The following is a 27,880-nucleotide window of genomic DNA, read 5'->3' on the forward strand; positions in this document are numbered from 1 at the left end:
CTCCAAAGAGGTAGGTAGGGCAGGAATTAGCATTCCCCACCCCAACCCATCACCCAGATAAGAAACTGAGGCTCAGTCAGAGAAGGACAGGCGGGTGCAAGGTGATCCAGGCTAACTCAGCTGGCTGAGCCACCCGGCCAAGGCCAGGCTGCAGACACCACATGCTCTCTGCCAAGTGCAGCTCTTCAGGAGCAGAAACAGAGAGACCCCCTCCACCCTACCTTCTGCGGCTGCCAAAGACCTGACACATGGGGAGGGGCTGAGAATATGTCTTGGCCCGAAGTGTTGTGGTGACTGGCAGACAACAAGCGCTGGCAGAGAATTAGGGAGCCAGGAGGGGCAGCCAGCACCACACACAGGGCTGGGTCTCCAGGGTCCCCTCAGCACCGGGGGCTCCCTTCTTCCTGGACTTACAGGCCAGCCCCAAGCCCAGAATCCCACCTCACCCCTCTGTGCCCCCCAACAGCCACCAACTCTTGAGAGAGACACCAGGGATGGGGCATCCTGCTCCCACCTCAGCCACAGGGCTCAGCCTCAGGGATCGAGACCCAGGTTCAAATCCCAGCTCCAGTGCCAACTGACAATGAGACTTAGAACCAGCTGTGACACCTCTCCAAGCTTCGATGTCCCCACCTGTAAGACAGGTGGCAAATACAGAAACACTTCCATCATCACTGTCGCCAAAGCAGCGAACATGTGCTGAGCTCTCAGGATGTGCCAGACACTGCTCTAGACCAGGGCTTCTCCCACTCAGTGCCACTGACAATTGGGGCCAGGTAATACTATGTGATAAGGCTGTGCTAGGCACTGTAGGACGTTCAGCAGCATCCCTGGACTCTACCTGCTTCATGACAGTAGCAGGTAGAGTCCAGACATCCTTCCTCCCCAGTTGTGACAACCAAAAATATCTCCAGACATTGCCGTATGTCCCCTTTGGGGGAGGGGCCAAACTGCCCTTGTTTGAGAACCACTGTTCTAAGCCCACCAGAACGTCAGCTCCAGGAGGACAAAGATCTTTGTCCATTCATCAAATCTAGGGCCTGGATTTGAACTTAAGGGACCTGGTTGCACAACTTGCTCAGACACCTGCTATCCTGATTCTTAAAGGCCTATGGGAGGGTTTATGTAACCCAATATTACATACAGGTCTGCCCCACAGTAGGTGTCTCTAAATGGTCATTTTGTGTTTGTTCTAAACTCTAGACTTGGTTCATTATTATTAATAACTGCTAACATAATTAAGCATTTATTATGTGCCAGGTACCAAATGAAACATCTTTTGCACACCATCACTCATTTCAGAGGTACAATGATCCTAGAAGGAAGGGATTACTATTACTCCCACTTTATTAAGGACAAAACTAAGGTTCAAACATCTTAAATGACTTGCCCCAGGTCACACTCCCAATAAGAGGAGGAGCCGGGACTGAAAGATAACATACCAGGGCCTCTCAGACTTTGGGCTTTCAGATTGGTAAGTTCCCTGACAAGGGAGCAACAAGCATTTAATGAGCACTGACTGTATGCCAGGCACTGGGTTCAGCATCAGGGATACCAAGGTCAAGATGGCCCCCAAACAGCTCCAACAGCAGGCAGAAGGTGAAGAGGGCTCAGTGCCAGTATGGAGGGCTGGGGCTGGGGAAAAGGAAGTCAGAGATGCATAAGAGTAGCAGGAATGGCTTCTCAGAGGAGGTATAGGGACAGCTCAAAGGAATCCGATATCCATTCATCCATGGAACAGTCAGGGAACGCCTCTTCAAGGTGACATCTCAACAGAACGTAGCTGAAGATGGAGGTGAGCCATGCTGACATGAGGGAAAAGACAACTGGCAGGGAACTGTCTTTTTTAAATTATTGTTAGTCTATATTAATTTGAAAAATAGTGTGTTAATTAGAACTAGTGTAGCAATGCCAAAAAAGTATACAAAGATAAAGTGAAAATTCTTTTTCTACACTCCTCTCCATTCTCAGCCTGAGGCTACCAAGGCTAACATCTGGTGCACATCCTGCAGAATCTTTCTCCACACTCATAAATACCCATTGAGAGAGCCTTTTTTGTGTTTTTTTTTCTCTACAAAATTGGGGTCCCGCTCTACATTTCACTCAGCAACTTATCCCTCCTTAAAGGTACAGCACATACAGCCCCTCATGTCCATAGAGACCAACCTCATTCTTTCCAACAGCTGTCCGTTACCCCAACATGTGGATCAACAACCATCCTAATGAGACTTTTCTCTGCTAATGGCCACTCATAGAGTTGCCAATTTCTTTTGCCATTAGAAACAAAACTGGAATAAACATCTTTGTAACTTACATCTTTATCTACTTTTTTTTTCTTGTTTCTATAGGAGAAGATCCTAAAGGAACTGAATCAAAGGGTATCGTGGGTTTTTATTTTTAAAGACACTGCCAATGTATTTTTCCCCCAAGGCAGCAATCATGAACACTCCCACCAGTGTCCTCTGGGACTGCTCGCTTGCCTGCAGCCAGGCCAGCGCTGGGCATTATGCCTCTTGTGTACGTGTGACGACGGTAAGGGATGGAAGGTGACGTTGACTGATAGGGTTTCTCAGCGGAAATGCAGCTCCACACAGTTCCAAAAAACACTGCCAATTCCAGAGCATTCTGGACCCAAATGAGGCTAGAGGGATGTGGGGGAGCAGGCTGTCCACCTAGGGGGCCCTGAGCAAGATGGGGACACCTTCCTCCCAAGCCCCTCCCCATCCTTGCAAGCCGACTCCTGAGCCTGCACCATCCTCATTTCTGAAATGGATTTCACACCCAGGCGTAACAAAGATGGCTTTGTCAGTAGGAAAGGGGAGGGGGGCACTGATGTCGGAACATTCTGGATCCTGTTCATTCAAAGCTCTGTGTGTGGGGATGGAGAGGGCAGAGTTGGGGAACAACGGGGTGCTTCCTGCTCTGGGGCTGACCTCAGGCACAGGCACCGTGGGCAGAGCTGGAGCGGCCCCAAATTCCCTGCCATCCCCTCACTGGCACACTCCACAAACATTTGCTGAGAGCTTAGGCTGTGCCAGGCACTCCGGGAGCACTTTACATTTATCAGCTCATGCAGTTCATCCCCACAGCCCCATCAGCGAGGTCACATCATTAACACCACTGTGTAGATGAGAAAATAGAGCTCAAAGAAAAGCAGCCAGGACTCGAGGTCACACAGCTCGTGAGCAGCACAGGAGGACAAAGCAGGGGCAGTGGACTGCCATCTAGCCACCTGCAGAACAGGCTCTCCTGCCCAGGCTGCTGTGGCAGCCTCCTCCTCAGCCTCCACCCCACCTCCTATCATCTACCCGCACAAGTAGCCAGAGGGATCCTGCGAAAACTGAGTCAGATCTGCCCCTTCTCTGCTGAAACGCTCCAAGGACAACACCACCTCACTCAGCAACACCACCTCACTCAGCAACACCACCTCACTCAGCGACACCACCTCACTCAGCGTAGAAAGCAAAGCCCTTACAATGGCCCTCAAGGCCTTGTGCAATCTGCCCACCAGCCTCCCTACTCCTACTGCCACCTCTCTGACTTGACCTCCCATTGCTCTGCCCCTGGCCATTCCGGCCTCCGTGTGGATCCTAAAACAGGCTCCTGCCTCAGGGCCTTTGCACTTGCTGTTTCCCATGCTTGGAATGCTCTCCCCATAAAGACAGAGGCAAAGTCCTTTTCCTGATGTGACACCCCTAGAAGGGGCAGAGCCTGGATTCAGGGAAGACAAAATGCACACAGCTGAGTCTTCAATAGAAGAGAAAGATGCTGTGTGACTCTGGGTAGGTCAGGGAACCTTTCTGAGCCTCTGCTTCCTCATCGACACAATAAACAGGCAACGCAGGAACATCTTCCCCACCAGGTTCTTGGGGGGCTATGTTGCTTGGAAAGTGTCCACTGGGCACAGTTCCTCACACATGTGGGCACCAGTGTTATAATGACATCCACGGGGAGAGCTGGAATAGTCAAGGAAGGCCTCCCAAGGAGGCAGGATAGGAGCAAGGATTCTGAGGTCAGACATGGAAAGGCCAAGAGCCACTGCAAGCAGGCCACGGGCCAACGGGGCTCCCCTGGGACCCAAGACTTGGGGGAAGGTAAAGCCTTCCAATCTGGGATCGAGGCACCAGCACAGGGGAGAAGAGATGCTCCCACCTGGCATCCCTCCCCATCTTCTGGTCCCAGCACCCTGGGGGCTTCCTTCTGGGAACCACTCCTCCCCCACTACCATGTGGTAGAGCTACATCCCTCACCCAGGAGGCAGCTGCCCCAGGGAAACAGAGAGAAATTCCCATTCTTACTGAAGGTGGTTTGAGATGGGTTTTCTGTCACTTGCAACCAAAGGATCCTGACAACCAGCTGGCTCTTGCCAATCTCAGCAGTGGTAGCAACGCCATTGTCTTTATTATTGTTCTTGTTATTTCAAAATCTTCAAGATGAGGGAGAAACGAGGCCAGGGGAGAGGCCACCAATAGGCTGCCCAAGAGCAGGAAGACACCAAACCTGACCAGGATGGTATCAGGGTCCTGCAACCTAAGAAGAGGCCCAGGCAGGGACCCTCTAACGCCCCTGGAGGAACCCACTACTTCCTCCCAGGTTCTCCCAAAGGGGCATAAGTGCAGGAAGTAGGACGGACCATGTGGGAATCTCCTGTTTAATAGCTGATGTTGCAGAAAAGAGAAGGGAGCCATTGCCCACAGGCCACAGGAAGTGGAAGTCTGGGAAACAGATTCGCACCCTCTAAGAGAGACCCACCTTCTCCCCTTTTCATCTCAAAGAACAAGAAGGACCACTCACAAACTGGAAAACAAGTCTCCAACTTAAAACCCCTATAGGAGCTGGGCAGGTAACAGGGAATGCTGTGCGTGGCTCCTTAGTAAAAGCAATGACTATTGTATCCTTTTAACAGAGAAGAGTGTCTTTGCCTAGTAAACACACAGGAATACTCTTCTCTTCCAAAGAGAAACCTGCTACCTTCCACTTACCTTAAAACACATAACCCTCTTGGTCTTTCAGTTTTCCATCTGATATACGCAAGGGTTAGAAGAAACATTCCTCTGTCCTCTTAATTCTACAATTAAAAAAAAAAAAACAGGCCTAGTACAGTGGCTCATGCCTGTAATCCCAACACTTTGGGAGGCTGAGGCAGGAGGATCGCTTAAGCCCAGGAGTTCAAGACCAGCCTGGGCAACATAGTGAGACCCTTATCTCTAAAAAAAAATTTTTTTTTAATTAGCTGGGCATGGTGACACACACCTGTAGTTACAGCTACTCAGGAGGCTGAGGTGGGAAGGTCACCCCAGGAGGGGTTGGAGGCTGCAGTGAGCTATGATCACACCACTGCACTCCAGCCTGGGCAGCAAGGCAAGATCTCACCTCAATTTAAAAAAAAAAAAAAAAAAAGGCAGGGCACGGTGGCTCACTCTTGTAATCCCAGCACTTTGGGAGGCTGAAGCAGGTGGATCATCTCAGATCAAGAGTTTGAGACCAGCCTGGCCAACATAGCAAAACCCCATCTCTATTAAAAATACAAAAATTAGCCAGGCATGGTGGTGCACACCTGTAGTCCCAGCTACTTGGGAGGCTGAGGTAGAAGAATCACTTGAACCCGGGAGGCACGGGCTGCAGTGAGCTGAGATCGCACCACTGCACTCCAGCCTGGGCGACAAGAGCCAGACTCCTCCTCAAAAAAATAATAATAATAATAATAATTAAAAACCAACAGGGCAAGTGCCATAATAAATGGCAACCAATGTTTGGTCTCAGTGTTAGGAACATGTTATGGAGGGGTGGAGACTGTGGCTAAATGAAGACTGAAGCCCTGTGCCCTGCAGAAGGGGCAGCTGCTCTTCAGGTCCAGCCAAACCAAACGTTGCCTGCAGAAGAGCAAGTGACACATCTTCTGATTACTAAGAAGCCAGAAATAATAGGTTTTTGTATGAAATGTCTTCATTTTTCATTGCTGGCAAGTAAATAACAATTTTTTTTTAATTAAACATGGGGTTTCACTATGTTTGCCAGGCTGGTCACGAACTCCCGACCTCAGGTGATCCACCCACCTCAGCTTCCCAAAGTGCTGGGATTACAGGCCTGAGCCACTGTACCCAGCCTAAACAAAAAATTTTAAAACAATCCTGTGCAGGCTGACAAAACCCACATATGAGCCTAACCTGGACTTAGGACCCCTGGGTTTGGAACCAGTGGTTCTGATCATAAGTAAAAGGAGGGGCCCTGCTTTCATCACATCTGTGGCCTCAGTAGCTTGTACAAGGCCTGGCCCACAGCAAGGGTACGATCAATGACTTCTGACCAGAGTTGGATACACACACACACACACGTGTGCATGCACACTACTGACCAGACCTGGATACACACACACACACACACGTGCATGCACACTACTGACCAGACCTGGATACACACACACACGGGTGCATGCACTCTACTGACCAGACCTGGATACACACCCACACACACACAAACACACGTACGTGTGCATGCACACTACTGACCAGACCTGGATACACACACACACGTGTGCATGCACGCTACTGACCAGACCTGGATACACACACACACAGGTGTGCATGCACACTACTGACCAGATGTGGATACACACACACACAGGTGTGCATGCACACTACTGACCAGACCTGGATACACACACACACACACACACGTACATGTGCATGCACACTACTGACCAGACCTGGATACACACACGTGTGCATGCACTCTACTGACCAGACCTGGATACACACACACACACAGGTGTGCATGCACACTACTGACCAGACCTGGATACACACACACACACACGTGTGCATGCACACTACTGACCAGACCTGGATACACACACACACACACACACGTACATGTGCATGCACACTACTGACCAGACCTGGATACACACACGTGTGCATGCACTCTACTGACCAGACCTGGATACACACACACACACGTGTGCATGCACACTACTGACCAGACCTGGATACACACACACACGTGTGCATGCACACTACTGACCAGACCTGGATACACACACGTGTGCATGCACACTACTGACCAGATGTGGATACACACACATGTGTGCATGCACACTGACCAGACATGGATACACACACACACACGTGTGCATGCACACTACTGACCAGACCTGGATACACACACACACATGTGCATGCACACTACTGACCAGACCTGGATACACACACACCCCCCTCACACTACTGATCACTGAAGTCAAAGAATCTGAAAGTGAAGTTTCCCAGAGACAAGGGAATCCCCTAGGACAAAACATTCATCCAACTCATTTGGATACAACTTAAACCTCCCTCTCTGTCCTCCAAGGAGTCTTAGCTATTGGACAAAAGCAGACTATCACGGGATAGGAGTCAGAAAACCTGGGTTTCGGTTCCATCTCAACCACAGACCCACTTGGGATCCCCAGGCCAAGTGACTGAACAGCTCGGTGCCTCAATTTCCCCTTCCTGAAAAGTGAGATGATTGGATGAGATGATGTCTCAGTGTCTTCCAGCTCCAACAGCCCGTTTCCAGGATTCTAGTGCCAATAATTTCTTTGGGCTAATAAGGACCAAAGGGTCCTAAACCCAGGTTTTTTCACCCCTCAGTTACTAAATTGACACAAGAACCGGTAGCAATCAACAAAGATGCAGATGGACTCTCATTGTGAAAAACTGAAAACTACCTAAATGCCCCAATATAAGAGGAATGGGTAAATAATATAAGAGGAATGGGTAAATAATATAAGAGGAATGGGTAAATAACATAAGAGGAATGGGTAAATAACATAAGAGGAATGGGTAAATAATATAAGAGGAATGGGTAAATAATATAAGAGGAATGGGTAAATAATGTAAGAGGAATGGGTAAATAATGTAAGAGGAATGGGTAAATAATATAAGAGGAACGGGTAAATAATATAAGAGGAATGGGTAAATAATAATAATCTTACTAGAATGCTATTATTAAATTATATATTAGTATAATAATTCTTATAAGTATAGCTAATATATATGGAATGCTTACTATGTACCTCGCATTGTTCTGATAGCTTTGCAGGTCCTAATTCGCCTAATTCCCCCCTCAATCTAAGAAGAGGGCACTATTTTAGGAGATAAGGAAACCGAGGCACACACAGATGGAGCAGCTGGGCCACTGACCACACACCAGGTAGGCAGTCAGGATTTGAACTGGACAGTGGCCATGATCCCGCCCCACATTTCATTACGAAGTCATGAAAGGCTTGCTGATGGAGAGCATTTAGCAGTGACACGAGGAAGTATGCACAAGCAGTATCTGCTGTCGTGTACCAGGCTCAGACCAAATGCAAGGAACAAAGAGGAAATACACCCAAAGGTGAAACAGCTATTTGGAAGGGTGAGATCTTTTTATTCATCTTTATTTCCCAAATTTTCTAAAATGAGCGCAGTAACTGCAAACACAGCCATACCTGGTGGGCGTCCTAGGGAGCCGGCTCCACACCCAGCACTCACCTACTCTACTCCACCCCCAACGACCCAGATGTCGGCCTGCCCTGCATCCTGCTGTATCCCAGCATCTGAGCCAGGCACACAGTAGCTGCTTAACACAATGTGTTGGAACAAGGGAACAAGTCTATGAGGTAGGGACAGCGATTTCCCCATTTTATAGCTGAAGAAACTGAGGTCCAAGAATCAGCTTCCCGAGGTCACAGAGCTGGTCACAGAGCTTGGCTCTGGGACAAGCATGAGCACATCTCAGTGGAGACTTTCTACTGAGGACAATCAAAATCACCAGAGCTGGACTGCCAAATACAATACGTGACCCAGGACTAGATCCTGGACTGGGGGTGGGGATGGGCGAGGGGGTGGGGATGGGCGAGGAGATGGGTATAGGGAACACTTGGGGAGAAATAGGTGAAATCTGAATATAGACTGTGCATTGTATCATTTAGTATAAATGTTGACTTGCCTGATTTTGTTGTTCAAGGCACTGTGGTTACACAAGAGAATGTCTGTCTTCCTAAGTGATGCATGCCAAGGTTTGCAGGGGCATCCTGTCTGCAATTACTCTCAAATAGATCAAAATAATACTAACGTGTGTGTGCATGATGGAGACAGGGGAGAAGAAAGGAAAGGGAGAGGGGGAGTGATCAAATAAAAAGTTACCAAAAAGTTAACTCTGAAAAGAACATATTAAATTGCCCAGAAATACAACATGTTTGGTTTTGTGCCTAGACTGCCATATGCGTGTAGAAATGAATAATATATGCAGCCAGGTATACACACAAAATATCATTTTACCATACTGGGTTCCATAAGAGCACCTGTAGCTGAACAGACATAAGGGAATGCGCTTTTGATACTCACACCTCCACTGTATTTACTACCTTTGTGTTCAAGGGGAAATAAATCTTTAAAACCACCCAATCAACAGCTTGGTGGGCCACTGGCTGGTGGCTGAGACCACCCAGAGCTCCCTGACATGGCAAATAAAACTTTCCAATCCCTTTGCCCTCCCCAGTGTGGTAAGGGCAGGAGGCCAAGGAACCCAGGCTGCGGCTGCCCCTACACGTGGGTTCACGCTCCCAAGACACAGTCATGGCCAGGAAGGCCTCTGCCACAGAGTGGGCCCCATTCAGCCCCTTTTGCTCATGCATTCATTTCTTCCACAAATGCTAACAGAGTCCCCATTAAGTGCTAATCACCAGGGACTTGGCCATGAACACAGCAGACAAAGGCTGTGACCTCATGCAACTTATATTCTAATGGGAGAGACAGATACTAAACAAATAAATCAACAAGATAATTCCAGGCAGTGACAGGTCAAGAAGAAAATCAGTGCAGTGGTGTAGAGAAAGGGACTAGAAGGCTCTCTGAGGAAGCGGCACTTGAGCTGAGAGCTGAAAGAGAAAGGGGGGTCCTTGGTACAAATCAGGGTTCCAAGAGCTCCAGGTAATAGGAAGAGCAAAGGAAAAGGCTTAGAGGCTGGAGCCAGTTGAATACAGTGCAAGAATAGAAAGAAATGTGGTGGGGCCTGGACAGAATGAACAAGGCGGGGAGATGAGGTCTGCACAGTGAGCTAAAGCTGGATCACATAATACCTTCTAAGCCATCATAAGGAGCTGGGATTCGATTAACCTCCATGTTCCACCTCCAGCAGAGTGAGGATGGGGGAGGAAGAGGACTCCTTGTGCTATTAATGTCCGCAGCAAACAAACCAGAATGAAATGGCAGGGTGTTGGAGCTAAACCCAACCCTGTCAGTAATTACATTAAATATACATAAGCTAAACAGTCTAATTAAAAGGTTGCGACTGTCAGAATGGATTTAGAAAAGCAAGACCCAACTATATGATGCCTGTAGGAGATGCACTTGGAATATAAAGACACAGAGGCAGAAACAAAAAAAATGGAAAACAGTAAGCAGAAGAAAGGCGACATGGCTATGGCAATATCAGACAAAATAGGCTTCAAGACAAGGAGCATTATCAGAGATAAAAAGGAGTATTTCATAATGATAAAAGGGTCAATTCACCAGGAAGACATAATCATAAACGTGTATTTCCAGCAAGAGAACTTTAAAATGCAAAAAGTAATAACTGACAGAACTCAAAGGAGAAAAACATAAATCTATAGTCACAGATGGAGACTTCCAGAGCCTTCTCTCAATAACTACCAGAACAAGGAGACCAAGCATCAGTAAGGATATACAGATCTGAACAACACTACCAACCACCTTGATCCAAATGACATTTGTAGAACACTGCACCCAACGACAGCAGAAGACACATTCTTTTCAAATGTACATGAAATGGTCCCTGAGGTAGACTATCTGCTGGGTCATAAACCAAGTCTCAATTTCAAAGGATTGAAAACCCACAGAATATGTTCTCTGAACACAATCAAATTGGAAATCACTAAACAATGAGTTATCTGGAAAAGCCCTAATATGTGGAGATCAATGCAATCAGATGGGCTTCCTCACTCCCCACCCCACACTCAGAGTAAACAGCACAGACAACATCTGGCGTAAATGTCCCCTGGGAGAAAGCAGTCAGGCATCTGTCCCGTGGCCAGGTCTAAGTCTACACTCCTAGGTAACGGGGGTACCAGGCTGGGGTAGATGCTCTGGTTTCAACTTCAACAACCCAGTTGGCAAATCATTTCAAGAGATGCTGGGGCGGCCGGGCACAGTGGCTCATTGCCTGTAATCTCAGCACTTTGGGAGTCAGCCGAGTGGGCAAATCACCTGAGGTCAGGGGTTTCAGACCACCAGCCTGGCCAATGTGGCGAAACCCTGTCTCTACTAAAATTACAAAAATCAGCCAGACGTGTTGGCACACGCCTGTAATCCCCGCTACTCGGGAGGCTGAGGCAGGAGAATCGCTCGAACCTGGGAGGTGGAGGTTGCAGTGAGCCGAGATTGCACCATTGCACTCCAGCCTTGGCAACAGAGTGAGACTCTGTCTCAAAAAAAAAAAGAAAAAAAGGAAAAAAAAAAAAAAAACAGAGAGATGCTGGGGGTCTGTGTACTGTGTTGGAGAAACCAGGTCTTACCAGCGAGGAAACCACACCTCATAATACAGCCCACCTGCCCCGTCTCGCTCAGAATGAGCCAGAATGAGGCCAACAGCCAATCAGTTCACCTTACTCAGGGTTCACTCTGGGCAGGGCCAGAGAGGGAGTAAATAAAGTAAAGCACAGTGGTCACAAATATGGGCTTTGGAGTAGAATAATCTTGAGTTCAAACCCACCACTGACCATTGTTGGTGGGCAGAACCCTGAGATGGCCCCAGGATCACTGCCCCCTGTGTCCACGCCCTGGAGGATCCTTTCCCATTTCATGTAAGTGGGACTGTCACTGTGACTGGTAAATGACAGAGGCGAAGGGATTTTCCAGATATAATCAGGGTCCAAAATCAGCTGACTGAGTGAGCCTGACCTAATCAGGTAAAGCCTTAAAAGACGCCTGCGGGGGATAAAGCAGGGAGAAGAGTACAAGTACACTTCTAGGCCCTTCCTAAAGGAAGAGATTCAAAGCAAGTGATTCACCTGCTGGCCGTGATGTGACTATGTTGTGGCAGGACCACACCCCTAAGACTCAAGGCACCTCTAGGAAGTGAGGGTGATCACCAGCCAATACCCTGCAAAAAATGGGGACCCCGGCTCCACAATGCACGGAACTAAATTCTGCCAACAACCCCATGCAGATCCCTCCCATGCCCCACACCCTCCTCGCTCCAAGCATCAGATGAGATCACAGCCCGGGTCAACACCCTGATGGCAGCCTCATGAGACCTTCAGCAGAAAACCCAGTTACATTGCACCCAGACTTCTGGCCCACAGAAACTTCGAGGTAATTAACAGGCGTTATTTTAAGCCACTAAATGTGTGGTAACTTGTTTGGCAGCAACAGATAACTAATACGCCATCTCTGTGTGATCCTAGGCAAGTGACCTCACCCTCTCTGGGCCTCAGTTTCCTCATCTGCAAAACTGCAAGGCTGTAAATGAAACAGGATGTGTAACAGCCTCACCCAGAAAGTGGGAAGCAGCGTGTTCTGTGCCCTTTCAGGTTCATGGAGGGATTTCACAGCAGGGCAATGGGAGGTGCTGTCATGTATTTTTGAGACACCAATCTGTTTTTTCAATCTTCGGATGGATTGCTTGGAGAAGAGAGTGAACAGCATCTTCTAGCTCCAACTTACAGCCATCCCAGTTACTCCCAACTGCCTTCAGAGTGCACAGACCAATGTCCAGGGCAAGGGAACACTTGGTCAAAATAAATTCAGTCACTTATTTCAAGTCCCAGGAAGGGTCTCAGGCAGTGTGTTCAAGATGATATGCTGTAACTGTTCCTCTGCAAAAAGTAGGGAAATACTAAGATTCTAAAACAGAATGTTTAAAAATAACCTCTACTAATTACTGGGGCCTGCTCAGGTGCCAGGCAGTGAGCCAAGTGTCTCAACATATTTTATAGATGAGGAAACCAAGGTTCAGAGAGGGAAAGCTTCTTGCCCAGGGTCACACAGCTGCTGAGGCGCAGAGATAAGATTCAGACCCAGACAATCTGGCTAGGCCCCTGGCACTTGAGCACAATGCCACACTGTAAAAAATTCTCCTGTGCAAAATCCCCCAGCTCACATACCCACATAGTCAAAAGACACCAGACCATCTTAGTCCCCAGAAGTCTGCACAAAAATGCTTAGCAGTTATATAATTCAAAACAATCACATCATGTAATAAAACATAGGCACATATAGAAGCAACTTTTTTCATTCAAAAAATACTTAACGAGCATCTACTATGTGGCAGGCATTGTTGGTGCTGGAGCTCAAAATCTCTATCCTCTTGGCATGCCTGTGACATTCCAGTGAGGGAGGCAGACAATAAGCAATAAATAAGTAAAATGTCCAGTGTGTTAGCTAGTGGGAAAAAAACAACGCAAGCAAAGGAAGAAACGGTGAGGTGGGGATGTGCGGTGTCAGAAAAGACCCAGTCAAGAACATGATTTTGAGCAAAGGCCTGAAGGAGGTGGAGGGCTGAGCCACGGGGACACTGCAGGGTGGGAGGGAGCGCATTCCAGACAGCACAGGTGCAAGGGCCCTGAGGCAGGTGCGTGCTTGGTGCATTTGAGAAAAGGCAAATGCGCTTGGAGGAAGTGGGCAAGGGGTAAGAGCTACCCAGAAGATTCCAGAATTGGATAATGGGGATGACTGCACAACTTGGTGAATATACTCAAAACCACCGAATCGTACAGTTTGAAAGGGTGAGGTTTATGATTTGTGAATTCACATCTCAGTTTTTAAAACTTTATGGGGAAAAAGGAGTAATGAAAGAGGAGCTGGGAGAGCCAAGAGGGGCAGGTCTTGTGCGACATTCCAGGCCAGACTAAGGACTGCTTTTATGCTGAGTGAGATGTAACTGTAACTGATTAGGGTCTCACTGGATCCCTCTGACTGCATAAGGAGAACAGAATGTGGGAGGCCAGGGCGAGATCAAAAGAGTCAACTGCAATGGCCCTGGCCATTCCCGGCTGCGTGTCCTCAGGTACGCCACTTCCCCTCTCTGCAGCTATTTTCCTCATGCAGGAAGTGGGCCTGAAAAATCCATCCCCCACAGGGCAGAGGTGAGAGCTAACAGACAGTAAAGTGCTGTTATGATGCCTATGCATGGAGGGTGGAGTACCGATCCCGCCAAACAGTTTTTAATTATGCAAATGAGTTTCCTGAACAGAAAACAAGGGGCACCTTCCTTTGTCTCAGGAAGCAGAGGTTCATCTCGCATCAACAGCCCTCCCAGCCCAGAGGCAGCTGCCTTCACAGCTCATCCACATTCTGGCCACAGATGGGGGCCCAAACTCCTCTTTGGGTGTGGTTGGGTCCACTGGCCTCCTCCAGGAAGCCTGCCCTGGTTACTTGGTAACCCAGTACCCACAGGAAAGCTGAAACCCAAAGAGAGGACAGAACCAGCCGTAGGTCACAGAGCAGCCTGGGAGCAGGCAGGGGATCTGCTGTGGGAGGGGACGGTACACCCATTCCTCTCTGAGACCTTAGTAAGACCATTGTACAGTCTTGGTTTCCACGTCACCAACTGACCCATGCCATATCCAACTGAAAGCACTCTGGTGGCTCCTCACACCACCAGGAATAAAACCCAAACTGCTCACCATGCATCTGAGGCCCATGCGACCTGGACCCCGCCAACATGCCAATCTCATCTCCCTTACTCTCCCCTCCAGCCACCCTGGCCTCTTACTGTTCCTCAAACAAGCCTGGCACAGTCCTGCCTCAGGGCCTTTGCATCTGCTGCTCCCGCTGCCTGGAACACACTTTTCTCCACTCTTTCCACCAGGGCTCCTTCTCCTCCTTCAGGACTTGGTCAAATGTCATCTCCCTAGAAAAGCCTTCCTTGCCCATCCCATCTAAAGTAGATGCGACCATCCCTGTCACAAACATCACCTCATTTTATCTCCTTCTGTCTGAATCCACTCCCCAGCTGTGTGGACTTGAGCAAGTTACTCAGCCTCTCCCAGCTTTAGTTTCCCCATCTGCAAAATAGGTATAATGATGATATTGACCTCAGGGAGTTGCTGCAAGGGCTCAAGAAGCATGTGGCACAGTACCTGGAACAGAGCAAGGCCTCAGTGGGTGTCCTTATTATGACAACTCTGGTCCTTTTCTCAAGGGATTTCTTTTTGCGGTGTCTGAAGATTCCCTGAGGGCAGAGACCTTGTCTGTCTTGTTCCAGCCACATGCCAGCACCTAGCACAGTGCCTGGCACACAGTGGGTGCTGAATGGCCATTTATTGAATGAATAAGTCGATTAGTGGATGAAAGCATCAACTGCCCACACCCTGACCCTGGCCTCGCTCCTCCTGAGAGATGCACAGAAGCCACCCACCCTCCCAGCAAGGGGGGAAGCACAAGACCCTGGGTCCTGACGGCTGATGGCCACCTGCCTGCACCAGCTTTCAGTGGCCCCAGTCCCGCCAACCTGAAATAGCCTCGCCTCCCCTGGCCCAGAATCAAGGGATCGTCTGTCAGTTCCATCCTGGGGAAGGAATCAGGCGGGTAAACACAGATTGAGTGTCTGACCACAAGACAAAAGAAGAGCAGACAGATTCCCTTCCTCCGGGAGGAGGGGTGAGCCCGCACACAGTCACTGTACTCCCTAGAGTAACCCTAGGAGTGCTGGGGTCATCCCCATTTTGCAGATGGGGAAACCAGGACTCAGAGAGGCAAAGCAACATCCCCAAGGTCACACAGGGGAAGAGCTGGGATCTGAACCCAGGCAAGGTGGCTCGAGAGTCTGTGCTCTAAACCATGAACCTCAAGAGAGGGAGCCTCCCAGACACTCTGCTGGGTGAAAAGGGCAAACCGTATTATGCTACTTACATAAACACATCAATCTCACATATTTCTACACAGGCATGCTAATGCCCCCACACGATCTGAGAGCACAGGTGGTAGTCAAAGGAGCTTTTAGCCCAGTGGTTCTCAACTGGGGGCTATTTTTCACACCCAACCACCTCTAGTGGATACCTGGAATATCTGGAGACATCTGTGGTTGTCACAACTGGGGAAGAGGGGTCCTACTGGCATCTGGTAGGTAGAGGCCAGCGATGCTGCTAAACATCTTACAATGCACAGGACAGCCCCCCCACAGCAAAGAATGGTCCAGCCCCGTATGTCGACAGTGCTGAAGGCTGAGAGACTAGTGGGATTTGCTCCAGACCAACGCTAGGGCCAGAAATGACCCCGTGAAACCTCTTCAAGAGGGACTTTTGGCCGGGCATGGTGGCTCACGCCTATAATCCCAGCACTGTGGGAGGCCAAGGTGGGCAGAACACTTGAGGTCAGGAGTTCAATACCAGCCTGGTCAACATGGTGAAACCCTGTCTCTACTAAAAAAATACAAAAAGTAGCCGGGCATGGTGGCACGTGCCTGTAGTCCCAGCTATTCGGGAGGATGAGGCAAGAGAATCGCTTGAACCCGGGAGGCAGAGGTTGAAGTGAGCCAAGATCACGCCACTGCACTCCAGACTGGGCGACGGTACGAGACTCCATCTTAAAAAAAAAGGGGGGGATTTTTGATCCTGGCTAAAACACAGATCCCCAGAAAAGGATGTGGGCCACCAAGCTCTCTTCCCAGGTATCTGGGGATGGAACTCTAACAAATTGAGTGGCTACTGCCCTTAACTGGTGCTCACCTCCCCTCTGGGGACGCAACTTATGTCACCTGCAAAACAAGGAGATTCAGACCGAATGACCCACCTGGCTTCTGTTCAAGATCTCCGAAACGCAGGGCAGGAATCAGCTCCGACCTGGCCCCATGTCTGGGGAATGATGCTGTGGAACACAGCACACAGGTTTGAGGGGCAGCCCACCCTATCACCCACCTCCCTCCAGTATTCTAGCCAGCATGCCTGCGTCTGTTGGAAAAAAAGAAAAGCCCCAAAAATCTGGAGAGGTCAGGTTCTCCTGCAGCCAGGCATGACCTGCTTCAAACACTTAACTCTTGCAAAACCTTTAAGGGAGAGTGGCTGTGAAGCAAATAGGATGTGGGTTTCTTTATCAAAGGGAGTGGCCCCAAGCCCAACAGGTCTTCAGCTCTCTGGCCTGATAAAGGAGTATCTTTCTCTCCAAGAAAGGGGTGCCCTGAAGTCTCAAAAGCCAGAGACACCAACCCCATTCGCGTCTTCTTAAAGTGACAGTTAAATTGCTACCAGGGCAAACACCAGAATAAAAGTAGGTAGGCTTCCAGAAGGTTTGTCTGAAGAATGAGTTGTAGAATCCCCACAGGGTTGTCCTTCTTATAAGGACAAGGACCTGTTGATGACTTCATTCTCGTGGCCCAGAACACTGCCCAGGATATACAGCAGATGCTCCATAAATACCTGCACACAGAGAAAAGCAGTCTCATATCTTCATGGTTTTACCTGTACAGAGCTCTCTGTCTGCCATACATTAAAAAAAAATGTAACCCATCTAAATCCTGCTGACACTCAGGTTTTTACCATCAAAAGATTTTCACTGACTTCCTGATGATGATGAGCCCAACACAAGGTGGCCTGTTCCAGGCTCTCCGGCATCTGAAAACTGAAATAAGGTGGACTTTTTGACTTAATTCTTGCCCACCTGGGCAGCCCAGAGGTCTCACAGGGGCAGTAATTTTGCTCATGAACACAGCCTCATTTTGGTGCAATTCAGGATAGTGGTGAAGAATGTGGGCCATGCAGCCGCATTACCTGGGTCCAAGTGCCAGTTCTGTCAGGCTGTGTGACCTTGGGAAACTGACTTGGCCTCTCTGTGTCTTTGTTTCATTTGTAAAACAGGAAGCATAAGAATACCTGCAACTTTTGAGTTAATGCTTAAGGAACTTATAAACAGGGCTTGCAAGTATATAAATATTAGCAAATTGTTACCATTATTACTATTGCATTAATCTAATAACCATGTTGAAAATACAATTCTTCCTGTCGGCTTCTTAAAAAATATATTCGCATACATATGCATAATTTTATATGAAAAGGGTATTATAAACAGGATTTTACTTCCTTATCTTCCTGGTTGCCTTTCTGCAAAAGATACACATCCTTCCATCCTTTTCTCCAACCTACTGTCACCTTATACATATAACACACGTGTATATTATGGTTATTGTTTATTTTCCAAAAGAACTGTGTTACATATACCTCTCAGCATCCTACTTTTCATATGAGGACCACGTGAAAATCCCCCCAAGTCACTGGGGAGGTCCCTCTGCCTCAATGACTGTGAAATCAAAGACCTGCCCCCACCCCAACCACCCGTGGCATTTCTCCCTAGTGTGAGACTAGGAGTACAGAATCTTTTAAAACAGAAAAAAAAATAGTGACAACAAAAAACCACAGTTTCTTGTTTGGCAAGTGGAGCTCCAATGAGAAGAAAAACTTTTGTCTCCTCCCTCCAAAAAGCAGAACCACAGAAAGCATTCTGGGAGCTTTCTGCCCACAATCCCTGTTCCTCAGAGACTCCCATCCTGGTCGGTTCCGGGCAGACCCTCTGTGTCTCTATAGCTCTCTGTCCTCAGCCACGGGGAGACCTTCGAGGAGTTGCTGACCAACTCCCACCCACAGGCCTCTCTGCCCACCCACCCAGGCCCTCTCTTCTCTTTCGATCACTGCCCAGCTGACACACCCATCATGGGAGTTACTGGCACCTGCCCCTGAGGTGCCTCCCCTTGGCAGGTGGGCCCAAGGTCTACTCAGCCTCCTCTAGGGGAGTGGGGGGCCTTTGAGCTCCAAAGAGCTGCATATCCCCCAAAATACCGGCACAGCACTCCAAACACCCAGTGCGCCTGGCACTGTTCTAACAGCTTTGACCTCAGGCTCATCCAAGCTTCACCACATCCCTGTGACGCAGGTGCTACACTGTGCCCGTTGGACAGATGTGGAAACTGAGGCACAGAGCAAGTCAGTGATCAGCCCAAGGTCACCTACAGTCCAAGTGGAGGAAGCCTGGATTTGAACACCAGCAGCATGACTCCAGAGCCTCACTCAACCCTCGTGCCATGAACAGACCCGGAGCCCAGAGCAAGAACTCAGCAGCCTGCCATTTCTATCCGTCCACAGTTCTGCCCATTCCGTGGAGAAAAGAATGGGAGTCACAGAGGGGAAGTAACAGGAGGAAGCGCAGGCGGAGGTGAAACATCACACAGACCTGGGTTCAAATCCCAGTTCTGCCACCTTAATAAATCATGTGCCAAGCCCTTCTTGGATCAGCCAAAGGCGGTCTATGAAGTGGCTGGGGACATGAGTTCCGGGGTCAGGCAGCCTAGGATCAAATCCTGGCAATGCTGTCCACCTGACCCAGAGCAGCTCACTTAGATTCACTTTGCCTCAGTTTCCTCACCTCTCAATGGGGATAAAAACAGCATCCCCTTCATAGAGAAAATTAAATGAGTTGACACATGCAAAGTGCTTAGAATGGCAAGTGATGAATCAAAGTCAGTTCCTGCACAGCAATGACTGTCATTGTTTTCATCATGACTAACGCTGCCCAAAGCACACAGGGAGCACCCCACATAGCCAGGGCCTCGAAATGATTCGAGCCAAGGTTCTGAGTCAAAACCCCAGGCACTGTTTCCCCCAAGACTGATCCAGCATCTCTATGAAAGGGCTGTCCTTGCCTTTTCATGATTCTTTAATAAACACACGCAAAACACCAAACTCAGAGGACTCCCTGGAGATGAGGAAGGGAGTGCAACCCAGTTCCTGAAGGAGATGGGGAAAGATGGGAAGATTCTCGAGGAACCACAAAGCCCTCGGCCTGGAACCAAACAAAACCACTGGTTCCTGTGGCCGGAGTTTAGGGTGTCAAAAGGAAACTCACTCAGAGCCCCCATCCTCCTCTCAGTGCTGACTTAACTCAGACCTCACTTCCTCCAGGAAGCCCTCTCTGATCACCCCTGCTCTCTGGATGCTGAAGTCCCACAACCCTAATTATCTGTATTATTTAATTTTCCTACAACAACAATAATAACCAATATTTATATACCTTACTGCCAGACACTGTTCTAAGTGCTTTACATCAATTTCTATAACTCACTTATCTTCTTTAAAAACCTATAAAATAGGACCTATTAACATCCCTCTTTTTACAAATAAGGCTCAAACAGGTTAAGGTGTTTGCCCAAGGTCACAAGTCCAAGGATTTAACCTCAAGCAGTCTGGCTCCAGAGCCTTGCACTTGGATTGTTTTTTTTAAACACCCATTTGGCCATCCTCCACTACACCGTCCTCTCCTTGAGGACAGAAGCCACACATGGTCCCTATCACGGGGGTTACTTTCCACGGTTTCCATGGGCCGATGGGACCTTCACACCAGGGACACACGGAGACCAGGGTGGTCCTTTAAGGCCTGCCTCTAACCACATGGAAATAAAAGCAGGGAGGGATTACCGTGCATTCTTCCAAGCCAGGAGACAGCAGGGAAAATCCCTTAGCAAATATAAAGGCTGAGAAGAGAGAGTGGGAAGACAGAAGAGAATCACAACCTGAGGCTGCCAGCCTTGCAACCATGGAAAGCCTTGGTAATTAGCAGTTTCTGAAGCTCTAAGCCCCAGGTTAGTTTTGAAAACGAAAATGCCTTGGGATGTTTAGGGGCCATTCCTGACGGGCCAAGATGAGAGAGGACTCCTGTGGCTCACAAACAACGTATGGCTGGTCAGGTTACACAATCCGTCTGTTTCTGGCACCAGCTTGGGGACACACAAAAGGCCCAGGCAGAAAGGAAGCCCGGATTCCCCGCTCCTTGTTTCACAGGTGGGGAAACTGAGGTCAGGACACATAGCATGATTGGTCCAAGACACATGTCCAAGTCAGAACCAATTCATCTCAGAACTGACACATCATATACAAAAAGAAAAATGTGATGAAGTCAGCAAATGTAAAGTGTCAAGGAGATAATGTGAAAGTAGAGAAATCTTTTTTTTTTCCTGTTTCTTGAATAATAAGAATGGTTGGCTCCAATCAATTTCCATTATTCCAGCTTCCTCCGACTCTACACGTGGACGATTTAAAACCACAGTTAACTCAAACACAATCTAGATCTGTTCTAAAATGAAACACACCATCTAGGGCAGGGGCGTGGGAGGGAGAGGTATATTTTCTTTCCCATTAATATCAAAATTGGTTTGTATTTCCTGTTTCTCTTCCAAGCAGAGGAGCAGGGAGTGGCTCAGAAGGAGAAGTCGGGAGTTCCCTAGAATTTGACATTGCTCAGAGACACCAGGGTTGTCTACATGTTTAATTCAAAAACTGCCAGCTTCTAACAGAACAAATTCTTCCCCCACCCCCCACCCCCGAAACTGTGAGAGAAGAAGGGATGGGAAAGAAAGCCAATCGTGCCTTATTCTTACAGGCCTTTCTAGAAGGGTCCTTTAGCCAAATGGTTTTCAATGCTTCTGCACAACCCCCTCTCCCACACCCCCCTGCCCCCAGTACATCTCCTTTCACAGGCAGAAGGGCTCTAGTCTAAGGCTGTCTCCTCCCTGAGCTGGAACTCTGATCTCACACAGCCTCAGCTGCACCCCTAAGCCATGAGGAGCCCCAGAGGACCCCAGAGTCTCCCTCTTTCTCCCAAAGACTAGGAGCTACAAAGCCTGGCTCTAGGGTCTTTGAAAGAGCCACCCCCACACCAGCCCTTCCTGAACCAGGATTAAAAGACTTCCTAGAGCAGAGAAGGGGAGTAAATGAGGCCCCAGCAGGAGGCATGGAGATTAAAGACTTTAGAGTCTCCTAACTTCCATCCAAGGCTCTGCCCCGTCCCACCCCCTCCACCCGCTGGCCACTTTTCTCACTTCCTAGGAGAGTAGGGAAGTGGCCCCTTCCTCCCTCTCACAGAAAAAAAGCAAAAGAAAAATGCAGCATAGAATAGGGGTTTAGAACACCAGCTGGGATCGTCCCGGTTCAAAGCCCAGTACCCCCACTTAATCAGCTGTGCGATCCCAGACAAGCTACCCGGCCCTTCTGGAGCTAAACTTTCCCAATCTTAAAAACGGAGGAGGCAGGGCCCAGTAGCTCACGCCTGTAATCTCTGCACTTTGGAGGCCGAGGTCGGCGGATCACTTGAGGCCAGGAGTCCAAGACCAGCATGGCCAACATGGTGAAATCTCCTCTCTGATAAAAATACAAAAATTAGTCGGCCGTGGTGGCTGGCGCGTGCCTGTAATCCCAGCTACTGGGGAGGCTGAGGCAAGAGAATTGCTTGAACCCGGGAGGTGGAGGTTGCAGTGAACCGAGATTGCGCCACTGTACTACGGCCTGGGTGACTGAGGGAGACTCCGTCTCAAAAAAAAATTTTTTTTAATTAAAAATGGGGGAAATACTCGTCCCTACTTCATAGACCGCCTGTGAAGGTTAAACCTGCTAATTAATGACACATGTAAGGTGTCTGGCACATAGTAAGTGCTCGGTTGTTATTTTACAAAGTCTGAGGCCGTGGTTTTGCACTTGGAGATGGGGAGTTGGTGGGGGTGGATGCAGTTAGGGAGCCTGGACTGCCGAGTCTTGAGTTCGAAACCCACTCTCCCCGAACTCCAGCAAAAACCTGTGCATGGGGGATTCTACCCTGGGGTTCTGTCAATCCCCGCCCCTCCTCTGAGCTTCAGGTTTTATCCTACTCCATCAACGCGCAGGGACGTTGGGCTCTGGGGCTCCTACGGTCTGTCCTAGATGAGTGGTGCACCGGGCGCGAAGTTATTCCTGGGAAAAAGACGCAGGAGCGCCAGCTCCCGGAGCCGCCGGGGTCCCCAAGCCCCTGCATCGCGGATGTAACTAATTTTAAAACTATTTGAAAGGCGGGGACGGGGAAGAAAAGACAAAAGGGCAGCGCGCGCCGCGGGGAAGTGGAGTGCGGGAGAGCCCCGGTCGGAGCAGGACCGTGCGCCGGCCAGGCAGGGAGGCGACGCGACAGCTCTGGAGGAGCTCGGATCCCCCCCGCTTTCCGCGCGCCCCGCGGGGCGCCCCCGAGGCAATTCTCCACCCACGGGGACCACGGCCACAGGTTGTGGGGACCGCAGCGGGGCGAGCGGCTGGAGGGAAAGCTGTCCCCAAGCTCCCGAGCGACACTCACCGACTGCAAGAAGCGCAAGGTGCCCACGTAGTCCCTCTCGGTACCCAAGATCTCGTTGAGGACGCAGAGGCGGAGGCGCAGCTGGCGCTCGGACTCCCGGGCGGCCGCGCACGGGCCGGGGCCGGAGCTGGGCGCCGCGGCGCCAGGGGTCCGGGGGTCCGGGTGGGCGCAGTCCCCGGCCCCGTCGCCGCCGGGCTCGCTGCCACTGGACGCCTCCATTCTAGCGCGGCCGCGCGGCGCCGGCTCCTTCCCCCGCGCGGAGGTCGCGCCGAGCGGCAACTCAGGCGTCCAGGCGCCCCATCCCGGACGGGGCACGCCGGCGGGCCGGGCTCCCGGCGCGGCGGGCGGGACTGGGGGCCGGGCGGCTGGGCCGGGGGCGGAGGCAGCGCGCGGGGGCCGGGCGAGGGGCGGGAGGGGGCGGCCCTCGGGGCTCCCAGACGGCTGGCCCCCCGCCCCCGCGCCAGGGACCGTCTGCCAAGTGCCACGCCGCGATCGGCCGCAGAGGCGCTCTGCGCGTGCACGGGGCCCCTGGGGACGCGGCGCGGCGCTCGGCGCCTCCGTCGGAAGCTCGGGGGTCGGGCGGGAGCCTCCGGAAGGGCCCCGCGGAGCCGGGAGTCCGAGGCCGCGCGCACGCCGAACCGAGCGTACCAACTCCGCGCCCGGACGCGTGGCGCCCCCCAACCCGCCGTCACCGCGGGCTACGCCACTCCCACCCGGCACACGCGACACCCGCCGCGCGCAGGCTCCTGCTTGCAGGTCCGGCCGCTGCTCGGGCCAAGTAAACACCGGGCTGGGAAAGCTCGCTGCGGAGCCGCTCGGGGGCAAGCCGGCCCCGCCACGCGCGCCCCCGCGGCCCCGGGAAGTCAGGGGCGGCCGCTGCCTGGGCAGTGACGGCCCCTCCCGGGAACGCCGGGCCCTCGCGGTGCCCTCGGTGCTACCACGACCTTGGGAAGGAACATGCGTGGCGCGCGCTCGCTCTCACTTTTCTCTTTCCCGTTTCCTTTCCCATCTCTCTCTTTCCTTCCTTCCTTTTCTTTCTGAACTTCTTGGCCCCCTGACCCTGCCCTTTCCACCTTTCTCAGAAGAAATTATTACCTGCTCTTGAGTTATTGATCAAGTGGTACCCTGCTGCTCCCCCTTCCATCCACCCACCCCATGGGATAAGGCCTTGGGAAACCCAGCTTCTTGTCAGGTTGCTCTGGGCGATGTTGATCATCACCCCTCTTATCGGAAGGTATGGAGAGGGGAGGAAGCTCTGGGGCCTAGAGTCAGCTGCTCAGGTTCAAATCCTAGCTCCCCACTTGCTGGCCGGGTGGCCTTGGGCTGGTTTCCTTGCTTCAAGATCCTCAGTGTTTTCATCAGTATAACGGGAACGGTCATGGTACCTAGCTCCAAGATCCTGCCCGGGGTTCCAAGGGAAGTACTTAGCACCTAGAAAGTTCTCTGTAAATGTTTGTTCTTACTATTATTGCATGTGTGAAGCCCAACACCTAGAAAGTTCTCTGTAAATGTTTGTTCTTACTATTATTGCATGTGTGAACGGCCCTCTAAGCCTGGCCCCACTCTCAAATGGCCCATACAATCCCTAATCACCCGTGTTTCCGGACCAGAGATTGTATCATCTCTGCAGGGGATAAAGTGATCCACATAGTATCCGCCTCTAGACTGTAGTCATTTTATGGACAGAAACATTGCTTATTTATCCCTGTTCCAAAAGCCTAGGATTTTTCTCCCATTGGCCTCTCAACACTGTAAGTGCCTAAGGACACAGGGAGAGAATGGGGTGGCTTCTGCCCTCTCTGACTTCTTTCTTTGGGATCATGGGCAAGGTAGCATTTGATCTGGGCCTTGGGCTGAGTGAAATTCCCCTGGGCAGGGAGTAAAGGACATGAGATAGGTGAGCCTGTCACGCTTGGGTAGTGGAGTCAATTGTGTCCAAAGGTAGCTGGTTTTTTATTTATATTTTTATTCCTAATAAAGGCCTCTGGAGTATCTCTGCTTTGTGACTTTAAACTGCTCACGGTACCTTTCTGAGCCTCCGTTTCCTCATCTTTAAATTAATTCTGTCTACCACGAGGGGAGAACATAGTTGGAACATAATGGACCATGGAATGAAGCGGGCTTGCATTTGTATCCCAGTCCAAATCCAACTGGCAGGGTAACCTTGGCCAAGACACGTTATTTCTCTGGGCCTCAGTCATCTAATCTGTAAAAGGGGAGCCTTTGTGAGAGCGAATTCTATGCAATACAGACTTTCTCAACCTTGGGACTATTGACATTTGGAGTCACATAACTTTGTTGGGGGAGGGGCGTGTCCTGTGCATTTCAGGACATTTAGCCGCATCCCCTACCCACTAGATGCCAGTAGCACTCCCTCCCCAATCTGAGAATCAAAAATGTCTCCAGGCTGGGCACAGTTGCTCCGGCCTCTAATCTCAGAATTTTAGGAGGTCCAAGTGGGAGGATTGTTTGATCCCAGAAGTTCAAGACCAGCCTGGGCAACATAGCAAGACCCTGTCTCTACAAAAAATTTTTAAAAATTAGCTGGGCATGGTGGCACACACCTGTAGTACCAGCTACTGGGCTGAGGTGGGGAGCTTGCTTGAGCCCAGGAGGTCAGGGCTGCAAGTAAGCTGTGATCACACCACTGCACTCCAACCTGGACAACAGAGTAAGCCTTGCCTCAAAGATAAACAGAAAAAGTGTCTCCAGACATTGCCAGATATCCCTGGGGACAGAATTGCCCCCTGTTGAGAACCACTGATGTACCTGACACACATAGCTGGCACAGAGTAGGTGCTCAACAAATGTTAGTTCCCTTCTCAGCCCATGACCAAGGAAGGTTAGCCTCAAGTTTACACACAAATCCCACATTTCACCCAAGAATTGGCCCACACTGCCAAAAAACATTTCCACGTTGTGGATGGGTCCCATCTCTGGCCCACCCAGTAACATCGTTACTTCCTCAGATTCTGCTGGGATCTTTTTCCCCTTCCATCCCCATCCCCAGTGGTAATGATGACACTAAAAGATAATACAGCGTTTAGTAACGTACTTAAGCTCTCTGTGCCTTGCTTTCCTCATCTGTGAACTAAGAATAATATCAGTACCTACATCATAAAGTCGTTGCAAGGTTCCTGAGTGCATACATGGAGAGTGCTTAGAGCACACAGTAAGTGCTCAATTAAGTGAAGTCTTTTACAATGCGTGGATTGAGTGCTGAATCTAATACGATGCATTTGGCTGCAAGGAGAAGAAAACTGGGCTATTGATAGCTTAAAGCATAAGGACATTATTTAGCAAGAGGTCCAGAGGCAGTTGGTTCCTGAGGCTGGTGTAGGACTTCATGATGTCATCAAGGATCATGGCACCTTTGACCCTCCTATCCTCAGCATGGTGGCTTTTCCTCCCAAGCTTTAGGGCCTCAGAGGCACAAAATGGCTGCTGAAACAGCAACATTGCCTCCTCACACACCTCCAATGAAGGAAAGAAAAGTACGAAGAAGACTCTGTCTCCTCTGTGCTTCTCTCTTTGGGGGAATAAACTTAAGCTCCCAGCAGGTCAGCACTAGAATCCATGGTCACCCTTGAAACGTCCCTGACCGAGGGCATAGATTGCCACCATCAACTTAGAAAAGACCTGCTTCGTCCCCTGGCACAAGGCTGCCCAGACAACTTGGAGATCTGTTGTCAAGAGAGAAGAGGAGCTAGCATGGTGGGCATCTATAAGTGTCAGCCACAAGCATCTACTACACACTGGGCATTGGGCGGGGTCCTGAGGCTGCAGCACTGAGCACCCCAACAGCTGAGGCCTTTGTGGTGCCGGCATTATTCCAGCAAGGGGGACAGGCGAGGATGAAGACAAGTTCCTCCTCTCATTCATTCAACTAGTATATACTGAGGGCCTCCTATGCTCCAGGCAGGGATACAGCAGTGAACAGAACAGATAAGGTCCCTGGCTTCCTGGTGTGTCCAGTCAAGAGCAGGGAGAGAAGGACAATAAATAAACAAGGTCCTTTCAGCTTCTCTAAGGCCTGCAAGGGATGGGCCTGGGGAAGCACCATTGGTTGGTGGCACCTCCAGGACTCTGCCTCAGGTCACTACCCCAGTGTCATGATTCAGCCATCATGATTCAGCCAGGGGCCTCAGCCTTGGCGGGATCAGTGGGGACTCCCTCTCTTCAAAACCTGGCTGCCTCCCAGCTAATCCTGGCATAGGCAACTCCCTAAACCAAACATGACTAAGCAGTCAGGCTGGAGTAGATCTCTTCCTATCCCCATTTCAACTTTGACCTCTATTCCCTTCTTCCCCATCACCCGTCCGGAATATCTAGTGGGGAGCCTATCTGTCTCATGTGTATGTCAGGGCAGGGCCTGAAACAGCCGGCAGCTGGGTAACGTTCTCAAAAAGAACAGGGAGGAAGAAGAAAAAAAAAAAAATTGCAGTTCAGGGGGAAGAAAAAAAAAAGTGATGATAATGATAGGGAAATTCTCTTTTGCAGGGACAATTTTAGAGTTTCCGTTGCCATGTACTTCGCAAATAGTGGGAAATACCGTTTCGTTTCTGTTACATAAGTTTCACAGTTGAGGGGGAGAAGATTCTGCTGCTTGGAAACATCAGAGTTTCTTATTCCCTGACAAGCCCCTGTCAGCTTCTGCAGGCTGAGGATTTGAAGGCCCCCTTCCCAAGCTCTGTTTAAAAGGAAAACTAATTAAGTTAAAGCAAGGAAAAACAACAAGTGATTTTTTTTCCCATCCCAAGTTG

At 50.1% G+C, this 27,880-nt stretch overlaps 1 protein-coding gene across 2 annotated transcripts in view; it reads right to left on the reverse strand.

Moving 5' to 3' along the window:
- The window catches only part of PREX1 (phosphatidylinositol-3,4,5-trisphosphate dependent Rac exchange factor 1), a 204,038-nt gene extending 180,569 nt beyond the window's left edge, over positions 1-23,469 (reverse strand). Inside the window, exon 1 of one of the 2 annotated variants that reach the window (XM_034947457.4) lies at positions 23,118-23,469. In XM_034947457.4, the coding sequence (XP_034803348.1) occupies positions 23,118-23,336 (219 nt within the window). In that variant the 5' untranslated portion in view covers positions 23,337-23,469. The remainder of the gene's footprint in view (positions 1-23,117) is intronic. The other variant, XM_055104985.2, reaches the window with a different exon arrangement.
- Positions 23,470-27,880: the final 4,411 nt, after the last annotated feature.

The sequence above is a fragment of the Pan paniscus genome, chromosome 21, assembly GCF_029289425.2.
Source record: "Pan paniscus chromosome 21, NHGRI_mPanPan1-v2.0_pri, whole genome shotgun sequence".
NCBI lineage: Eukaryota > Metazoa > Chordata > Mammalia > Primates > Hominidae > Pan > Pan paniscus.